General features: G+C 41.9%; 1 protein-coding gene across 1 annotated transcript; it reads right to left on the reverse strand.

Annotated features, from left to right (window-relative positions):
- Positions 1-1,755: 1,755 nt before the first annotated feature.
- MTFR2 (mitochondrial fission regulator 2) lies at positions 1,756-20,649 on the reverse strand. The gene is made up of 9 exons (XM_070733598.1): positions 20,393-20,649; positions 17,453-17,532; positions 15,350-15,472; positions 14,280-14,384; positions 11,042-11,157; positions 8,711-8,907; positions 6,717-7,017; positions 2,499-2,676; positions 1,756-2,134 (listed from the first exon to the last, which is right to left on the reverse strand). The coding sequence occupies exons 2-9, from the start codon at positions 17,513-17,515 to the stop codon at positions 2,036-2,038; spliced, it is 1,182 nt and encodes a 393-aa protein (XP_070589699.1). The 5' UTR covers positions 17,516-17,532; positions 20,393-20,649; the 3' UTR covers positions 1,756-2,035.
- Between the last annotated feature and the right edge of the window lie 845 nt (positions 20,650-21,494).

Raw genomic sequence — 21,494 nt, forward strand, 5'->3', positions numbered from 1 at the left:
CCTATGTTTAGCATCTGGGCATTACAAGACAAGGGGCTAATTAGTAATTATGACCCTGCATAAACTTTGGCCAAACATACAAGAACTGTGAAACTTGGTGCATTTAAGCTATGGAGAAGTATAATGGTCTACACATATATTTACAAAGCTAATTTAGAAAGTAAATTTACAGAGATACTAAGAAGTCACATTAGTAACCTTTGTATCATAAATGTCAAATATCAATATACAGTGGTCCCCCGATTATCGCGAGGGTTCCGTTCCAGGACCCCTCGCAATGATCGGTTTTTCGCGAAGTAGCGGTGCGGAAGTAAAAACACCATCTGCGCATGCGCAGATGGTGTTTTTACTTCCGCCGCAGCAGCGAGGAGCCGAAGATTGGGGTTTCCCCGCCGCCCACGCAAACTCCTCGCTGCTGCCGCGCCCGCCGCTTGTCTTGTCCGCCCGCCGCTTGTCCGCCGCCTGCCTGCCCGCGCGCCCGCCGCGCGCCCGCCCTTCGCCCGCCCACGCCGTTCGCTCGCGCCGCTTCCCAGCTGAGTCCTGAAGCCAGAAGGCAAAGGCGAACTTCCGCGTTTGGCTTCGGGACTCAGCTGGGAAGCGGCGCTGGGGTTTCCCCACCGCCCACGCAAACTCCTCGCTGCCGCTCGCCCGCCCTTTGCCCGCCCACGCCGTTCGCTCGCGCCGCTTCCCAGCTGAGTCCTGAAGCCAAACGCGGAAGTTCGCTTCAGGACTCAGCTGGGAAGCGGTGCGAGCGAACGGCGTGGGCGGGCGAAGGGCGGGCGAGCGGCAGCGAGGAGTTTGTGTGGGCGGTGGGGAAACTCCTCGCTGATGCCCGCCGCTCGCCCTCCCGCCAGCAAGAGGGGGAAGACCCAGGGAAGCCGCCCAGCAGCTGATCTGCCCGGCGCCATCTACGCATGCGTGGCCATAGAAAAAAGGGCGCGCATGCGCAGATGGTGTTTTGACTTCCGGGTTGAAAAATCACCATATAGCCTTTCGCAATGACCGGGATCGCGAAACGCGGGGGATCACTGTACTTCCAAATGTTTCTTCATAATCTTCCACTCCATTCATAACTGCAGAGTTCTCAACTTACCGTATTTTTGGACTATAAGATGCACCTAGGTTTAGAGAAGGAAAACAAGGGGGCGAAAAGGTTTTGGCCTCCGTGCGTCTCGTTTTTGCCTTCCCCGGCGTCCAGAAGCACTCTGTAGGTCAATAACAGGGAGGGCAAAAACGGGATGTGCAGAGTTTGGGAGGCCAAAAACAGGACCATTTTTAGCCTGCAGAGCATTGGTAAAATCCATTTTTTTACTACCAGTTCTGTGGGCAGGGCTTTGGGGACATGGTGTGGCCTGGTGGGCGTGGCAGGGGAAGGATAATCTCCATTCTCACCCCACACTCTGGGGCCAGCCAGAGGTAGTATTTGCTGGTTCTCCAAACTACTCAAAATTTCCACTACCAGTTCTCCAGAACCTGTTAGAATCTGTTGGATTTCACCCCTGTTGCAGAGTGCTTCTGGACACTGGGGAGAGCAAACGGGATCCACGGAGTATTTGGGGTGGGGGTCAAAAACAGGCCCATATTAGTTCTACAAGACGCACAGATATTTCTACCTACTTTTTTTGGGAGGGGTTAGTCTTATAGTCTGAGAAATACAGTATATACAAGAGGAAGCAAATGCTGTATGCCTCAGTTACGGAAACTTAAAATGACTATCATACATATCAAGGAAATAACATTCTTTTTAGGAAGGTGTCAAATATAGTATTTTTTGTTTAATCTAACTTTTCTCTTTCGTTATATTGTTTTCATATTATTGTCTTTTTACACATTACTCATCTGACTAACACTTTGCAACCAATATCATAAAACTGATATATAAAAAAACTGTAGAGATTTATAACTGATAAAAAATGCAATAAAAAAGTTCATGTAAATACTCCATTAGCACAATTCAGAACAATTAGATTTATAAGTCTTTGTACAATGTAATCAAAGAATAGTCACAGCTAGTCCCACAAGTTCAACATTGTGGTTATATATGAAGTTTTGTTTTTGAAGATGATACATTCTTCAGTTCCTCAGTTTTGTTAAGTCTCTGCTTCACGCTTTGTTTCAAAATGCAAGAGTCAACCTATAATCAAAAACATTTTATTCATAACTGTATTGCTTTTTTTGATTCAAGGTGACATACAAATTAAAAGATTAGTAACTTAAAATATACTAAACCCAAAGAATAAATAACTCATTTTTAAAAGCAGACAATATAATTAAATTCAAAGAAAAACCTATAATATCATCTTCTGCATGTATTGAAATAAAATAGAAGCTAATGGAATTGGTGTGCGATTTACGTAATACTGCCTGCAATTGAGCTGTTACCTTAGTTTACAAGTTTTCTGGCAGAATCATATAGGATCCACAAGAGTGGTCTAAATGGGAAATGATTAAGACAAGGATCACAGTAGAAGTAGAAGTTTTTCCTAGGTCACACATACCATTGGAGTATCTGGACTAGAAAATGGTGAAGCACCATAAGAATTGTTCTCTTTGTCAAATGAATCGTTGCTTTGTGATGCAAATTTCTCTTTAAGAGCTTCTGCTATTAAAGCTGCTGGGTCCCATTGAGATGGTTTTATTTTATTTCTTTTTGGTACAGGTGTTCCTCCAGGAGATCTAGAAAAAGAAAAGCAGAACATTTGCAATTTCTAATACAAGACATTGCTGTTGAAAAAAATAATATAATGTGTGTTATTCCATCAACTTCCCTTCCCCCCCCTCCTTCCCCTCTTAACCTTAATTCGTGATTTGTGTGTATCATCGCCGAAAAAACTATGCCCCTGGTGGACTGTGGACGAATTGAAGAACTATGCCCCTTTTGTGGACTGATTTAAAAAAGACAACTAGAAAGAGAGGAGAATTAAGATCAAGACTCTTTAAATTAGACTAAGACCTAAGATCTATGAAGCCCAAAAGAACATCACACCTGGACTGACTGATTGCTGATGATTAAAGAATGTTTTAAGATCTGATTTTATACCATCAAACAAAATCAATTTATATTAACTTATAATTTTTATCTTATATTTTATATATTTATATTTTTAATGTTTTAGTGTTTTAAATTGTTATTAACTGCTATTTTACACTGTTACTAATTTAATTGACTTTTAACATAATTGGGGTTCTAAAGTAATGGATGACTGGGATAAATATATTTGTGGGTATGAGTGGAATGACTGGTATGATTGGGTGGGTGGGGGTGGGTGGGATTATGGTATGGATGAGTTGATTGATAGTAGTGTGAATGATAGATTTGGCCCACCTGACCTCGGGAGACAGGAGAGGAAGGGGCACCGATCTCTGGGGTGGCAGAGGGTCGGAATATCCCTGTGTTGCTGGGGAGAGGCAGATATGGCGGGGGCCACAGAGTTAGCCGTTCCAGGGGAACAAGGGATCGTTGCTTAATAACGGTCCCTTGTTCTGGCTCTGTGAGCCCAATCTTGGGTACTGGTGGTGAGTGTAACTCTGGCCCTGGGCTCAGGTTGCTGCTGCTTAATGCCAGGTCGGTGGTAAATAAAGCTCTCCTCATCCGGGATTTGATCCTGGATGAGGAGGCCGACCTGGCATGTATTACTGAAACCTGGCTGGGCCCAGAGGGAGGTGTTCCTCTCTCTGAAATCTGCCCAGCCGGGTTTCAGATATGGCATCAACCTCGACCCCAGGGAAGGGGGGGAGGAGTGGCTATTATAGCCAGGGAGAGCCTTTGCCTGCGTAGACTCATTGCTCCGGAAATTGCGGGTTGCGAGTCTCTCTTGATGAAGTTGGACTTAGGGGTTCAGGTGGGTTTATTTCTCACGTACCTGCCTCCCAGCTGCGTGTCAAAAGCCCTGCCTGTGCTACTCGAGGAGGTAGCCGGGTTGGCGGTGGAGTTCCCCAGACTCATTGTCCTGGGGGACTTCAACCTGCCGTCACTCGGCGAAACCTCTGGGCTGGCACAGGAGCTCATGGCCACCATGACAGCCATGGACCTGACTCAAGTAGTACAGGGTCCGACTCACGAGGGAGGGCACGCACCTGACATGGTATTCCTTTCCGAGCAACTGAGTAATGGTCTGAGACTAAGGGGCTTAGAAGCATTGCCTTTGTCATGGTCAGACCATTTTCTACTACGGCTTGACTTCCTGGCTCCAATCCTTCCCCGCAGGGAGGCGGAACTAATGAAGATGTTCCGCCCCTGACACCTGATGGACCCAGAGGGCTTTCAGACGGCGCTTGGGGTTATTCCAGAGGCACTCGTCCACAGTTCGGCGGAGTCTCTTGCGGAGGCCTGGAACAGGGCTGCGGCGGAGGCTCTTGACCGGATTGCGCCTTTGCGACCTCTCTGTGGCGTTAGACCCCGTAGAGCCCCATGGTTCAACGAGGAGCTCCGGGAGTTGAAACGCCAAAAGAGACGTCTAGAGAAGCGATGGAGGAAGAGTAGGTCTGAATCTGATCGAACACTTGTAAGAGCTTTTATTAAGACTTACAAAGTGGCGCTCAAGGCGGCAACCCGGGTTCGGGGTTCGGGGGGTGCTGGAAAGTCCCCCAGGCCGGCTGCGACCTTTTAGAACAGCCGCACCGCTTCCCAGCTGCCCCCGAAGCCGAACGCGGAAGTTCAGCTTTGGCGTTCGGCTTCAGGAGACAGCTGGGAAGCGGCGCGGCTGTTTTAAAAGGTCGCAGCCGGCCTGGGGGGCTTCCCAGCACCCCCCGAACCCGGGTTTGGGGTTCGGGGGGATGCTGGAAAGCCCCCCCAGGCCGGCTGCGACCTTTTAAAACAACCGCGCCGCTTCCCAGCTGTCCCCGAAGCTGAACGCGGATGTTCGGCTTTGGCGTTCGGCTTCAGGAGACAGCTGGGAAGTCGCGCGGCTGTTTTAAAAGGTCGCAGCCGGCCTGGGGGGCTTCCCAGCACCCCCCCGAACTGGGAAGCCCCCCAGGCCGGCTGTCAACTTTTAAAACAGCCGCGCGGCTTCCCAGCAGTCGTCGAAAGCCGGTTTTTTGCAGGGGTTTTTTGGTTGCATGGATTAATTGACTTTACATTGTTTCCTATGGGAAACAATGTTTCGTCTTACGAACCTTTCATCATACGAACCTCCTCCTTGCACCAATTAAGTTCGTATCATGAGGTATTACTGTATTGTTATTTTTCAGGGAGCTATAGAGCAGTCAGTCTTCTGATACTGAAACTGTGCTCTGCTACTTTTTACTCTTACAGGTACTTCTCATCTTACAACCCACAGCTGACCCTGGAATTTTTATCATAGGTCATTGGAATTGTGAGTTACCGTGTGACTTGAGTCAATCTTACACTGGTTGTGAAGTGACACTTGTTAAATGAATCATGTGGTTGTAGGTCCAAATCTAGCTCATCCAATAGGTATTTATGCTAGAAAAGGGCAAAAAAAGTCTCAAAAAGTGATTGTGTGATTGCAAGAAACTGTAACCAATCATAAATGTAAGATGGCTGCCAGTACTCAGTCACATGACCTTAAGGCTGGTGCAGCAATTGTAACTTCAAGGACAGATTTTAAGAAGCTTTTTCCCAAGTTTGTAGCAACTTCAAACAATCATTAAGCAACAGGTCACATTAATCAAGGACTGTCCATAGTTTGAAAGCAAAAACTAAACTCCCAGCTCTTCCAAGTAAACCTATTCCAGAAAGGAATACAGTGGTCCCTCGATTTTCGCGTGTTCGAACTTTGCGAAAAGGCTATACCACGGTTTTTCAAAAATATTAATTAAAAAATACTTTGCTGTTTTTTCCCCTATACCACGGTTTTTCCCGCCCGATGACGTCATAGCCAAACTTTCGTCCACCTTTAATAAATATTTTTTTAATAAACTTTAATAAATAAACATGGTGAATAATAATCTAAATGGTTGCTAAGGGAATGAGAAATTGCAGTTTAGGGGTTTAAAGTGTTAAGGGAAGGCTTGTGATACTGTTCATAGCCAAAAATAGTGTATTTACTTCCGCATCTCTACTTCGCGGAAATTCAACTTTCGCGGGCGGTATCAGAACGCATCCCCCGCAAAAATCGAGGGAACACTATATTCTTTGCAAGATTGCAAGATTTATTCAATACTTTTATAAACTACTAATTCCCTAAGAACTCTTGTCAATATACAAAGACAATAGACAAGAACAAATTTAAAAAATCAAAGGTGTAAAAATAAAAGGCACATAAATGGATAAAAACATAGAATAAAATCAAATTACCAAATCAAGCTGTAATGAAACCAAGGCAGAACTGTGGTCTAAATCAGGGGTCTCCAACCTTGGCAACTTTAAGACTTGTGGACTTCAACTCCCAGAGTTCCTCAGCTGCTTTGCTGGCTGAGGAATTCTGGGAGTTGAAGTCCACAAGTGTTAAAGATGCCAAGGTTGGAGACCCCTGGCCTAAACAACCTGGGGAAGCAGTCGGGTTGAGAACCAATTGTAGCTGGCTGGAGAATTCTGGGAGTTGAAGTCCACAAGTTTTAAAGTTGCCAAGTTTGGGGCCCCCTGCTTTAAAGTGACACACACTATTTTTCTTGGTTAGACTGAAATATCTGGGCTGGTTCTCATGGAAGAGTGCAGATAAGTAAGAACTGAGCTATGTACAATTTTGTGTAAGTTTTGTAACAGCACTTTTTAAAAAAAGAAGAAAAAAGAATTCACAATTTATTCAACTTACTTCTCAATAGCTCTGAGTTTAACATTATTTATATCCTTGAGAACATCCATCATATCAGGAATAGCTTTAACTTCAGCGTCATCTTTAATCTTTTCAGTGTTTATAGCCCGACGTTGTTTAATAAGCTGAACTGTCGAATTATGGGAATCAAAATCAGATTTTAATCCAAACGAAGGTGGCAGTGGTGGAGGTGGAGGTGGAGGTATGATTGCATTACAAAGAGAAGTAGGAGCTGGTGTAGAAAACATGCCTGGCTGCAGGAAACCATTAGGAGTGTTTGTTAAAATTCCAACATCTGAATCTATTAAACAATTAGAAAATAAGAGATGATATTAAAATAGGCACCTGCAGCATTGATGGATAAATGTAAACAGCCGATATTGACTGCTTATTTTTAGAACAGTGCTACATTTGAAAACCAGAAAGCATGGATTATAAGGGAATTACCGTAGTTTTTGGACTATAAAATGCATCAAGATTACAAAGAGGTAGGTAAGGGAAAAAAGGTGAAAAACGGGGCATGCAGAGGGTTTGAGAAGCCTACAGAGTGTGACTAGGGACTAGGGGAAGCCAAAAGCATAGTTTTTGCCAAAAAAATGGCCCATTTTTCTCCTGGTTTTTTTTTTTTTTTTTTTTTGCGCAGAGGGTTTGGGGGGCCTGCAGAGTGCCCCTAGGGGCTGGGAGAGGCAAAAATGTCTCCATTTTGGCAAAGAACAGCCCATTTTTGGCAAAACCCGGGGGAAACCCAGGCCCCAGGAGCACTCTGCAAACCTCCAAACCCTTTGTGCATCACATTTTTTGGGGGGAAGGGTCCATTTTTCACAAAAACGGTTCATATGGGCAAGGCTTTGGGAAGCCAAAAATGGCTGTATTCAGTGTACAAGACACAATGACATTTCCACCCTCTTTTGGGGGGGAAAGGGTGTGTCGTATACTCTTTAAATTAAAGTATTCCCAAAGAAGAAGTAGTTAAAAAAATATTAGACTGCGCTGAAATGGATATGATGACAAGACGGTTAAAAGACCAAGAGGAAACAGAATTTTATGAGATATGGAACAAAGTGTATATATGGATAAATAAGAAGAAATGAATAAAAAGCTAAACAAATAAAAGAATTGTATCACTAGTGATATGATCTAAGTGTTATATTAGAACTAGTAGGGATAAGATTTTAGAATTATGTTAGAATTAGTTTATGTATTAAGACCTATTATAAAAAGTTAAACAAATTTCTTCTTTTCATTGACATTAATAAGTTGATTTTAAGTATTTTTTTAAGTATTCTTTTTTCTGTATTGAAATTTTTACTTTTTGAATAAGCGGGGAAGAAACAACCCCATTTTATGTTTAATGTTATGTTTGTCAGTATTGTCTATTTTATGAAAACTAATAAAAAAATTTGAAAATAAATAAATAAATAAATTACAGTAATGAAATCAAAATAAAGGAAAGCAAGACGACACCAGACTGGTCTTGATACTAATTAACCACAAGGATCATTAGGTAATTTTGATCTCATCTCTCATCCTGGGCTACATTTCTTTAATGTTCTTATTCATAATAAAATATAAAATTTGAGAATTCTTTTTTTTTCTTTTGAAAAGAAATTTCCATGCCATCTGTTTAAAAACATTTCCTCGGTTTCTAAAGAAATATGTCAAGTGGCACATTGTGATCCAAGACACTAATTCAAATCCCTCTTAAAAATTAGAAATAAATGATCAGATCTTTAGATTCAAGCTCAAAGTCTCACTATTCCCTCTAGCAAGTAAGTTAATTAGATGTTTATGTTTAGAAAGACTTTATGCTCATCTTCTCTTACTGGTGCTGGTAAAATGAGTAAATCTTAGGTGCAAACATAACCCAAAGCAATTATAAGCAAGACAATTTTCTACATAAAAGTTGTCGTCAGATGGCAATATGACTCAGGATCATTAGGAACAAGAGAAACACACAGAAACATATTCATTCGGAGCCACATAAATAGACTTACGGGATTGATCATTTACTGCCCTGTCTACTGCCAAAATTGCAGCAATCTGTTTACGAAGATGTGCTAATTCATTTTCAAGAACATGGATTTTTTGGAATGCGTCTTCACCCGCAACAGCCATTTTTTCACTTTTTTCTTTTGAAGAAATTGGCCAAGGAAGTACAGCTGGAGTGGCAACCCCTCTCCATTCCTCAACTCTAGAAAATATCAGGATATCACTGTGTAAATAAATGTAAGTACAGTGATCCCCCGGTTATTGCGTCCCCGACCATTGCGAACAGGGTAATTTGCGATTTTTCAACCCGGAAGTCAAAATACCATCTACGCATGCGTGCCCTTTTTTTCTATGGGCACGCATGCGTAGATGGCAACCGGGAGATCAGCTGCTGGGCGGCTTCCCTGGGTCTTCCCACTCTTGCTGGCATCAGCGAGGAGTTTCCCCACCGCCCACGCAAACTCCTCGCTGCCGCTCGCCCGCCCTTCGCCTGCCCACGCCGTTCGCTCCCCCTCTTGCTGGCGGGAGGGCGAGAAGCCCTCCCCAGCACCCGCTCGCCCGCCCTTCGCCGCTCGCCCGCCCTTCGCCCTGGCTGCTTCTTCCCAGCGGAGAAATTCCAGCCCCCACCTGGTCCCGCCCGATCCTCCTCCCTGAGGCAGCTCGCCCTCCCATGGCCGCTTCCTCCACCCTCCATCGCAAGCCCTCGCCACCGCAGCCAACGCGCGCTGCGATCTTCAAGCCCGGCTCCTTTCGGCCCAGCATCCCGGGCCAAGCAGCTGCCTTCCGTGACTGAGCCTGGCTGGCCCGGAAGATCGTAGCGCGCGTTGGCTGCAGCGGCGGCGACATTGCTGCCGACTTGGCTTCGCTCGCTCGCCGTTGAGGAGCCGAAGATTGGGGGGCGGCGCGGCTCTTTTAAAACATCGCCGCCGACATGGGGGGCTTGCCAGCACCCCCCCAAACCCGGGTTGGGGGTTCGGGGGGGGTGCTAGCGAGCCCCCCATGTCAGCGGCGATGTTTTAAAAGAGCCGCGCCACCCCCCAATCTTCGGCTCCTCGCTAGCGCTGCGGAAGTTTAAAACACCATCTGCACATGCGCAGATGTGGTTTTTACTTCCGCAGCGCTACTTCGCGAAAACCCGCTCGTTGCGGGGGGTCCTGGAACGGAACCCTCGCAACGAGCGGGGGATCACTGTATTCAAAAAGCCAAGGCATTTGGGATAAAGCAAACTAGCACATGCCTAACATTTAAACTGAAATGTCTACAACACAATCATATATTCACAGTAGTACCACCAAATTCAGAAGGGTTTATTCCAAATAACTGTCTATAAATAGCATTCTGAACAGAATAGTAAATGTATTGTACATGTTATAGTATTAATGCTTCTGTTGCTTGCATTACAGATTTTTCAAAACCCATAAACTGATAACAGTATGCGTAAAACAATTTCATTTCAAAAATACATATACTTAATCAACAGTAAGAGTTAATTATGATTGGCTATCTTAAATCTTCCCAATTCCCTATAGCAGTGATGACTATTGCGTGAGTGCCCACTTCCATAATTCAATGCCTGGGGAGGGCGAAAACAGTTTCCCCCACCCCACAGAGGCCCTCTGGAAGCTGGAAATGGCCTGTTTGTCAACTTCTGGTGGGCCCAGTAGGCTTGTGTTTCACCCTCCCCAGGCTCCAAAGGCTTCCCTGGAGCCAGGGGAGGGTAAAAGTGCCCTCCCCATCCCCCTGGAGGCTCTCTGGCAGCCAAAACTGCCCTCCCAGAACCTCTGTGTGAGCGAAAAATCAACACATGCATGTTGGAGCTGAGCTAGGGCAACAACTCATGTGCCAGCAGATATAGCTCCACGTGCCACCGGTGGCACCCATGCCATAGCACTGTAATTTTATAGGGATAAACTCTACGTTACTATTTTTATTTTCTTAATTATGGCATATCGCTGGTCGTTGACTGAATAAAGATAGTAATTAATGGATACATATGCCACTGATAGAACATGCACCTGAAGAATCAGTGAAGGGGAGTCTTGGCAGCACATAATCCTCCCAGGGGGAAGGTAATAAATTCCATCAGAGAGAACCCTGGATTAGGAGAATGTGCAATCCCAAAACAAATGGGGAAAGGGGAGAAGACGTTCGGGGAAGCCAAATCCTGGAATCCCTCAGGATAACTCTATCAGGGCAGAGGATTATAGTTTTAGTTTGGCAAGATTCTGCCCATATAGGTATAAGCAAAAGCAAGATTGGAATAAATTGGATTTTACTGGATTATCTTTGAGCTTTCAGTTGACAATACTTGAAAAAGTCTAGTTGGTTTTACTTGCCTGAATTTAGTGCATGGATTACTGTCTTCGTCTGCCATCCACAAGGCATCGGCAAGGGACGGATGAACAGGATTAACAATATATTGTTCATCTAAAGACTTTGGATTATGGACCAGCTAAAGTATCACAAAAATACACTTATATAAACAATTGTTTTTAATTATTAGCTTTCTAGCAGTAGTCCAAAAGATGCATATTTTCTAGCAGTAGTCCAAAAGATGCATATTTGTTCTAATTCTACTATCCTTTTTCAATATGAAAGAAGCAATTAAGCAGCAGAAGAGACTGCAGGATCCCAATTTCATTAGAATGAACCATGTTGCTATGCAAACACTGAATTTTATGATCTTAAAATTCATAGCCATTAAGCACCACGGTGGTGCAGTGGTTAGAATGCAGTACTGCAGATTACTTCTGCCGGCTGCGTGCAATTTTGAAGTTTGAATATCACCAGGCTCAAGGTTGACTCAGCCTTCCATCCTTCCGAGGTGGGTAAAATGAGGACCCAGATTGCTGGGAAGCAATATGCTGACTCTGTAAACCGCTTAGAGGAGGCTGTAAAGCACTGTAAAGTGATATATAAGTGCTATTGCTATATTATGGCACATTGTTGAATTTCTATGTTATTTAACTGATGTTCTTCACTTCATACAGCAGAGACACTTCATAGCATAGCATAGGGTACAGATACAATGACTCCAACATAAATCTTATGCTTTTATTTCATCTTTTCTCATTGAACTGGTTTCATATTTACACAAATAAATGACAGTACAGTGGTACCTCTACTTACAAACTTAATTCGTTCCGTGACCAGGTTCATAAGTAGAAAGGTTCGTAAGTAGAAGCAATTTTTCCCATAGGAATCAATGTAAAAGCAAATAATGCGTGGAAACCCATTAGGAAAATCCAAACTTTAAGGCTTAAAAAAAAAAGCGGCAGGCAGACAAAAGTGAAGACTAACAGAATGGAGACGGACAGGGAGAAGTGAGGAATGGAGGTCCTAACGAAGGCTAACGCCACCCCCAAATCGCTCCCAAAATCACCCCTCCAGATGCTTCCTATGCCACCCCAAATTGCTTCCAAAGTATTCCAAAATCACCTCTCCTTTCAAAATGCCTCGATTCTCATTGCTGCCTTTCTTCAATCCATTTGCCTTCGTTAGGACCTCAATTTGGGGTGGCTTAGGAAGCTTTTGGAGGGGCGATTTTGGAGGTGATTTGGGGCGGCGTAGGAAGCTTTTGGAGGGGTGATTTTGGGAGCGATTTGGGGTGGCATAGGAAGCAACTGGAGGGGTGATTTTGGGAGCGATTTGGGGCGGCATAGGAAGCATTTGGAAGGGTGATTTTGGGAGCGATTTGGGGTGGCACAGGAAGCATTTGGAGGGGTAATTTTGGAGGCAATTTGGGGCGGCATAGGAAGTTTTTGAAGAGGTGATTTTTGGAACGATTTGGGGTGGCATAGGAAGCATTTGGAAGGGTGATTTTGGGAGCGATTTGGGGTGGCATAGGAAGCATTTGGAAGGGTGATTTTGGGAGCGATTTGGGGTGGCACAGGAAGCATTTGGAGGTGATTTTGGAGGCGATTTGGGACGGCATGGGAAGTCGGCATGGAGGGGTGATTTTGGCAGCGAGACAGGTGAAGGAAGCGGTATATTAGGGGGGATTTTGGCAGCAGGATGGGGCAGCTGCGGGAAGCGGAGGGATAGAGGGGAAAGTGGCAGGGATATGGGCCGACTGCAGGGAGCTCCTCCAACGCGTGCCGTTTTGGCAGCTGCTCGCAGCAGCAGCCAAGAGAGAAGCAAGTGTTTGTAAGTAGAAAATGGTTCGTGTGTAGAGGCAAAAAAATCTTGAACACACGGTTCGTATCTCAAAAAGTCTATAGGTAGAGGCGTTCGTAAGTAGAGGTACCACTGTATAACTACATTTCTCTCCACATCTGCTCTCTATGATGCAGATTCACCAACAGTCAGCACACGAATCCCCAAGAATTCCAATCTTCCAACTCCCAAAACTGACCACATGCCAGTATGCAAATTAGCTCTCTCTCAACATTCCATCCCCTTTTTCCATGCTATTTGCTAACACACATGTGCAAGAATACCAGTGTTTGCACTGTGATATTGCAATGCTTACAGCTACTAATTTGGGACTAGAATTACAGGGTAAGTAAAGCAGTTGTTAATCATGACATCACATGACAACACCTCTTGGCTACAGAAATTCTGGCATCTCTGGTTGCCATTGTTAAACAAATCACAGCAGATGGTTAGGCATGGACATCATGTGGTTATTATTTGCGACCTCCAGCCAGCTTTACCACTCAACTTACTTGTAGGAACCTGGTAGAAGGTCGCAAATGGGGCTCACATGACCACAGGACACTGCAACATCATAATGGCAAGCTGGGTGCCGAATGTCTGGGTTGCAATCATATAATTGTAGAGATACTACAACCACTGTAAGTATAAAAATGCATTCAACAAGTCACGGAATGAGTGGTCATTAAGCAAGGACCACCTGTTCTTTGTTATTTCTACCCTTCATGTCGCCTGCAAGCACCTCTGATAAGAATAAACAAAAGCATTAAGATATACTGCTTACTATTAGTATTATTTAATAGTAATAATATAAATCCTTGCAAAAAATTTAACACTTCCAAAATTCTACTCATCCATTTTTAGGTAAGGAGTTACCTAAAGTAAGATTTCCTATATAACCTTTAAAGATAATTAGGATACAATGGCTAAAAGCCTTATTGATCTCCCTCAGAATGAAAACTAAGATGACACGGTAATATTGTATGTTTTCTGATTCATTTTTAATAATGACAGTTGCAACATTTTTCAGCTGAAATAGTAGCAGTATGCCTAATATGTATTAGGTATCACAAATTTTAACAAACTGCATCCAAACATTATTCAAAGTAGCAAGGAGTTAATAATTCATTCATTGTCTGAAATTCGGCTTTTGTAAACTGCAATTAATTATCTATTTTGATATTTCAACTATGTATTTCATAAGAAATCTAGGTGACTATGACATACAAATTTAAATCTCTTTTACTTATTATTTTACAGTGGCCACTCTTATTTAAAATGCATTTCTATTAATTCATGTGTAACTTTTTCCCAAATGATAAATGTATGCTACCTGGTTTCTCTATTACTACATGCAATATTAAAATATATATAAATTAACAAGTTATTAATTTTAACTTTAGCAAATAACTCATATACCTGAAAGTGAGGTCTTGAAAAAGGAAATAATGTAAGACACACTCCCAATCTACGAACAAAACTTCGGGTAGGTCCATATCTTTTTCCTTCTGAAACCCAAGATATCTAAGGATTGAGAAGCTTATTGAAGTTAAATGGAAACATTTTTAAATGAAAAAAAAAATCAAACAAAAGTTTGATACAAATCTAATAAATAATAATAATAATAATTAACTATTTTAACAATATATCAACTAAATCTTGGTATATTTGACATGGTAAGAAAAATACAATATGACTTATAGTAAATATTTAAAACGTACTACAAGTTGTTTTCAACTCAATTCAACAATTGAGTCCAAAATTTATGTTGCTAAGGAAGACATCTGTTAAGTAAGTTTTGTACCATTTTACAATCTTTCTTGCCACAGTTGTTAAATGAATCATTGTAGTTTTTTAAGTTAGTAACATAGTTGTTAAGTGAATCTGCTTGTCAGAAGACCACAAGAGATACTGCAACTGTCATATATGAGTCAACTGACAAGCATCTCAATTTTGATCACATCACCATGGGGATGTGGTAAGTAAATGGTGGTAAAAAGCACCATTGTAACTTCAAACGGTCACTAAATGAACTAATGTAAGTCAAGGACTACCTGTATTTTTTGAATTTTTTTAAAAAATGTTGCTTTATAAAAGCTAGATTCAAGTTCTGCTTGCAATATGCACTTTCATTCTGTGAAAGATACCAGAAAGCCCGGTGAATGGAAAAGGATGGTAATTTATAACCCATGCCACAGTATCCTATAAGAACTTCTAGTCTTACAGAGGTACAGATTGTGAGTACAGATTAAACTATCTTTCCCCCCTCTCTAACAGGGTAGTATTCTGTTATTGCAGATGCCAGGTAAATGTCAGTATATTTTTGTTCCCTATTAATAGCAATGAACACAAATGAATAACAAATGAAGAAAGCAATCTATTCTAAGGCTGAAAAGGTAATATGAAACAGAATGGCTGCAATCAATACACAAATATTGACTGTATATAACCTCTAGGAATAAAAGGGTGGGGAGCATTGATGATCTCACCAAACAATTCCTGGAAATGATACATAACTCTTGGAAGTATGTTCTTGAAAAGGTATTTGAAGAAAGGCGAGATCCAATCAAATGAACAAGGCCATTTAGATACAATTTACACCTTTGCAAGGCCTAAATTGGGAGAAAAATAACAACAAAATAAATGACTTAGTTCCATATGGAAACTTCTGTTGGTACAATTTTTGTAGCTTTAGGGCTACCATATGCAGGCTGCAAAAACACTTCAACTGATATGTTGGGGAGATATAAAAATTATAATTTAAAATTATTTCTAGTGAAACACAGCAGGCAGCTGCTTTGAAATAATGTAAATATGTGTATACTAAGATTGTAATTTCTTACCACTTCTCGTTTTCATTCGCAGCATGATTAAAGTAAATTTAGCTTCAGGAATATATGACGCTGTTCATGGCTATTAACAGCTGATCAACTTTAAAGATACACCTACAACTCCATTCTGTCATGATTGGGACCTTCTATCACTAAGTCAGATGGTTATTAAGCTGTGCCTAATTTTATCTTTTTCTGTTGCGGCCATTAAGGGAATCTGGCTTTCCCCATTGACTTTGCCTTTCAGAAGCTAATGAACGGAGATCACATGAACCTGGGACACTGCAACAATTATAAATACATGCCAGTTGGCGAGCACATGAGTTTTTTTCATGTAACCATGGGGACATTGCTACCCTGTTTCCCCGAAAATAAGACACTGTCTTATATTAATTTTTGCTCCAAAAGTTGTGTTACGTCTTATTTTCGGGGGGGTGCCTTACTTAAAGCAGCTGCCACAAGATCTGAGGGGACGGGGTGAGACAGAATGGGAGTCGGGATCTGACACGCCCCTCCTGACCGCCCGCTTAACAGCCTCCCAGTCTCTACCGTCTCGTTTTGTTACCTCAAGGCAGCTGCACCAACTTTTTCCTTCCTGGCGGCTTCCCTTCGAGGAGCAGCAGCACCGGGAATGTCACGTGATGAAGGGAAGCTGCCGGAGCCACCACCGCTGGGAAGGAAAAAGTTGGGGCAGCTGCCTAGAGGTAACAAACCAAGGAGCCCCCGAAGCTGCCGGTATTGCAGCCCACCTTACCTTTCCTGCAGCTTGGAGCGGTTAGACAGTAGAGACTGGGAGGCTGTTAAGCGGGTGGCCAGGAGGGGCATGTCAGATCCCGACTTCACCCCATCCCCTCAGATCTTGTGGCAGCTGCTTTGCAAAGTTGCCCTGGTCGCACATTTCGGATAATAAACAAAGTGAGAAAGCAGCAAAGTGAGACAGCAGTAGACTGTGTCTGCTGTACTGGATGGTACAGAGCGATGAAAGGGGCCAGCAGGGGATGCCACATTATTACGGTACCACTATGAACAGCTTTGAATGGTACCGTATGTTTTTCCACCGTACCGTATGTAAACTTGACTACGCCTTATTTTCAGGGGGTGCCTTATATTAGCAAATTCTGCAAAACCTCTGACATGCCTTACTTTCGGGGTATGTCTTATTTTCTGGAAAACATGGTATGATTAAGTGCAATGAGTTTGTAAGTCACTTTTCAGCAATTGTTAAAACTTTAAATTTGTATAGAAATAGGCTGAAATTCTCAGAAGGCAAGAGAAAGAGAAGTGGTATTGAACTGTATACTGTAGGCCAGTGATGGCGAACTTATGGAACAAATGCCAGAGATGGCACGCGGAGCCATATCTTCTAGCACGTGATACGTTGCCCTAGCTCAGCTCCAACGTGAATGTGTTTGCCAGCCAGCTGATTGTTGGCTTGCACAGAGAATCTGGGAGGGTGTTTTTGGCTTCCAGAGAGCCTTTGGGGGATATGGGAAGGCATTTTTACCCTCCTCAGGCTCCAGGAAAGCCTTCCTAGAAGTTGGGAAACAGGCCATTTCCGGTCTCCAGAGGGCCAGGGGGTGGGCAGGGAAAGCTTTTTCACCCTCTACAGGCATTGAATTACGGGTGTGGGTACTCATGCATGCGCGATAGCACACTCTTTCAGAAACCAAGGAAAAAAAGCTTCACCATCACTGCTGTAGGCCCTTTAATATAAAAAAAAGCATGCAAACACATATTTTTAATTCAGATTTATCTGCTTACCAGTTCTGGGACCACACCATAATACTCCAGCAATTGTCGTAAGAGATTCAATGGCAGAGACATTTAAACAATAGTGTAATCTATTAAGACAAACACAAATTAAAATTGATGAACCTGCCGGAAGAGTTCAGTAACCATTTACTTTAGCTGCAAGGAAAAATATGTGTTTTAGATTAATCTTTGCAATACATTTAGTTTCTATTTAGTGCCAGTACCCAATTTATAAACATCATGCAAAGCAGCTTGTGATATTCTATTGTGAACAGCAGAATGCTAGGAAAATAAGACTGGTTTAAAGTTACAAAAAATAAGCTTACCTACATATTGTATGTGTGCATTCTCCCATGTAGTCTAACATTCATACATACGTAAATTATACATTTTAATCTTTCCCAAAATGTTTTTGCAGAATCATGAGATACCGACTTTGGGGGGAGGGAGTGAAAATAGTGGAAAAATTGGGCGGGAACCAATGGGAAACTATTCCAGAAATCACACGAATCTTTGTTTGTTGAATTTTCCAGTGCAATATATATATTTATTGGTCAGGACAAAGCTTCACTGACTATAGATTAAAATGAAAACGTGGAATTTATGTCAGAGGTGAAATTGGAAACCTTCCATGTCATTCCTCTTATGCTGGAATGAAACTTATAAATTATGTTTAGATTACTCAATACAGTATGTCCATCTCTGGATGCAAGACAGCTGGTTTGGAATGATGCTTTGATCTAGTCTCTTCTATTAATTTTCTCAATATTATAAACAATAACATCTAGGTGTTCTTGCACGTGTACAAGCTGTGATCTTGTACAAGTTCAGTGGAGATCCATTTACCAAAATACCAGATATCAACATACCATTAAAATAATTTGAAAATTATTTACATGGATGATACTTTACCGTATTAGTTTTTAATTATAATCACATAGATAATTTTTTTTGCATTTTATGCACATAACAATATATCAGAATTTTACTTGTGAGTTTGACAAAATAAAAATTCAGACAATCACAAAATATGATCCAGATTTTCACATCCCAGATCTGATAGCACCAAACATATCTGAAGTAGCTGATGACCCGGTGCTGCCTGGGTATTTTTTTTCATTCTAATCACCCTCCCCCATCTCCCTCGCATGTGTGCACGACCCCCTCTGATGGTCATTTTGAAAAATCCTTTCTTAGCACCTAGAAACCAAGATGAGCATAGGTGGTAAATTTCAAATTTCAAGTTTGTAAGCTTTATGGCTCTGGAGATTTCTACAAGATCACCTTCTACCGCACACTTCCCAGCAGCCAATAAGGGCCCAAGAGTTGGCCTTCTTCAGATCCTGTCTGCCAAACAATGTCGGTTGGCGGGGCTGCGCAGAAGGGCCTTCTCTGTGGTGGCTCCAGTGATCTGGAATCAATTGCCTCGGGAGATCCGTACTGCTCCCACCTTACTGGCCATCCAGAAAGCCATTCTTAAAACCTGGCTTTTCCGGCAGGACTGGGGCCGTTAGATTGTCATCTTGATTAGGCCATGAATGATTGTGAGATATGTATGGGGTTTTTTTTTAAAGGTTATTAAATGTACTTTTAACTGTTTTTCAAAATGATATTTTACTTTATTTTACTTTATATTTTATTTTATTTATTTTATTTTATTACTATGCCACCCTATTTTTCATACTCAGGGCAGCTCACAACAAAAGTAAATACATAACATGTAGAAATCTAAATCTAAAATCATATTAAAACCCCAATATCTTAAAAATTGCTGTTTTTTATTGTAAGCCTCACAGAATCCAATCCGGAGTTGGGCAGCATATAAATTTTACAAATAAATAAAATAAATAAATTTTGTGATAAAAGCATGAGTGATTTTCACTTTTATATATACAGTATATATATATATATATATATATATATATATATATATATATATATATATAGAGAGAGAGAGAGAGAGAGAGAGAGAGAGAGAGAGATTAGAAGTTTCCTATTTATGTTTCACAAACATAAATATGATTTTTATTCTCTGTACAACATTTACTGTTTTCTCAAATTGAAACAAAAAATATCAGGTTTACAAAAATTTAAAAAAATTATAATGTTTATATAGTTATTGAAATACATTTAAAATTTGCACAGAAATGTTTTACAATCAATGTCTTCCTAGACTACCAAAACAACACTTATCTTCACAAAGTCAGGCAGCAATCAATTTTTAAAAATAATACTTAAACGTGACTCCAAGGGGAGTTTTAAATTCTAGGTCTGCACTGGAAACAGTAAAAATCGAAATACCCTGAAGGATGCATGGGTGATAAGATATAGTTTTGATGTGAACAAAAATGAGAAAGTGTGTTCTGAAGGCAGACAATCAATACAATCAACCAGAGTCCTCAAGGAGTTGGGTGGTTTAAAAGTTAAATATCTATACAATTTATATTTTATGCAAAATATGTAATGTAATGATGTTTTTATTGTTTTTTACTGTATTGTATTTATAATTATTGTTGGCAGCTCAAAGTCCTTTTGGAGTGAGCGGCATATACTGTAAATGCAATCAATTAATCAATCAATCAATATAAGTAAATAAATATACGGTAAAATAGTCATAATGTAAGAGATTGAGTATAGATCTGTGTTAAATTATTGTGATGTTTTAAACATGAAAAAACGAATAAATAAAACATTTTAAAAGTTAATTAAATTAAAATTAATTTAAATAGGAATATAGATAAGTTATGCAACACGCCAGTCAGAGTAATCAGTCACTCCCAAAACGTATTGGATTTAAGAACCGTTCAAGGAAAGTTAACTTGTGACTGGATTTGACCAGCGGGGTTATCTTTTTATACTAAAATTCACTTTAGTCACACGTGGATAAAAACAAACCGAAGCGGTGCAAGTGTGCAAAGCGGACTAAGACTCAAGCCGTCCGGGACCCACCGTGGACTAAGGGCTTCAGCGCTGTCAGCCCGTCGAAGAACCGCGGGATACTGACGAACTCCACCCGGGAGCGGCGCCAAACTTTTCGCTCGACCTATTGCGGGAGCGCCGCCCGCAAGACTCCCCTCACTCAGTGCGTTCTTTCTTTACCGAAACTTCCTACGGAAAAAACGGCGAGACAAGGTAAGCGGGCGCGAGCTTCTTCCCCTGCGCGACAATCAAAAGTTGGCACCCTGTTTCTCGATTGGCGGGATTGGGGCGCGCGATTGATTCGCCGTAGCCAATCAGAAGGGAGCGAGGAAGCATCTGACGCTTTACAACCAATCGCAGAGCTTATGGGTTTTTTTGTTCATAGATCTAGTCGTGAGGGGAGAAAATAATAAAAATAGACGTGCGTGGGGGGGAATAAAGTGTCTTTCGTTAAGTAGGCTCACGGAATTTCCGTAAGTTACGATGCAGAAGCGCAACCGTATTTTTCAATTTTTCCAAACTGAGGTGAAGGTCGGTTGCTAAATATCATCTACTTCTCGGCCTTGCAGGAGGTATTTAATGCCGGTCACTTGATCCGCCGCCTGTGGCTCGCGTTCAGCGGCACCCATTGAATCGCATCGTTCCCTTCCTCCCCAACTGCTTAGGCCAATGTTTCCCAACCTTGGCAACTTGAAGGTATCTGGACTTCAACTCCCAGAATTCCGCAGACAGCATTCGCTGGCTAGGGAATTCTGGGAGTTGAAGTCCAGATACCTTCAAGTTGCCAAAGTTGGGAAACACTGGCTTAGGCAACCTCCTTTGAAGATCAAGCATGTTCTTGCTTTCCTACTTTCCGCTTCCGTTGTGAGCGAGGCCTAGGTTCAACTAAAATTCATTGTTGACCAGAAAGAAAAATCGGATTTGCGCTGCAAGCTATATTGCTTCTACTGCTAATGGTTTATTGTCGATGTATTTCATCTTCTTGACTGCAAGAATATGCCAAGTTCAGATAACTACTTCCTCACTGAACGTTTCGATATGCATTGCTAATCATTGCTAGCCTTTTTTTTCATCTGAAGTAAGATGGTCTATATTTTTTCTTTTGCTACTACAAAAATAATTTAAGACTGTT

Source organism: Erythrolamprus reginae, chromosome 1, assembly GCF_031021105.1.
Source record: "Erythrolamprus reginae isolate rEryReg1 chromosome 1, rEryReg1.hap1, whole genome shotgun sequence".
NCBI lineage: Eukaryota > Metazoa > Chordata > Lepidosauria > Squamata > Dipsadidae > Erythrolamprus > Erythrolamprus reginae.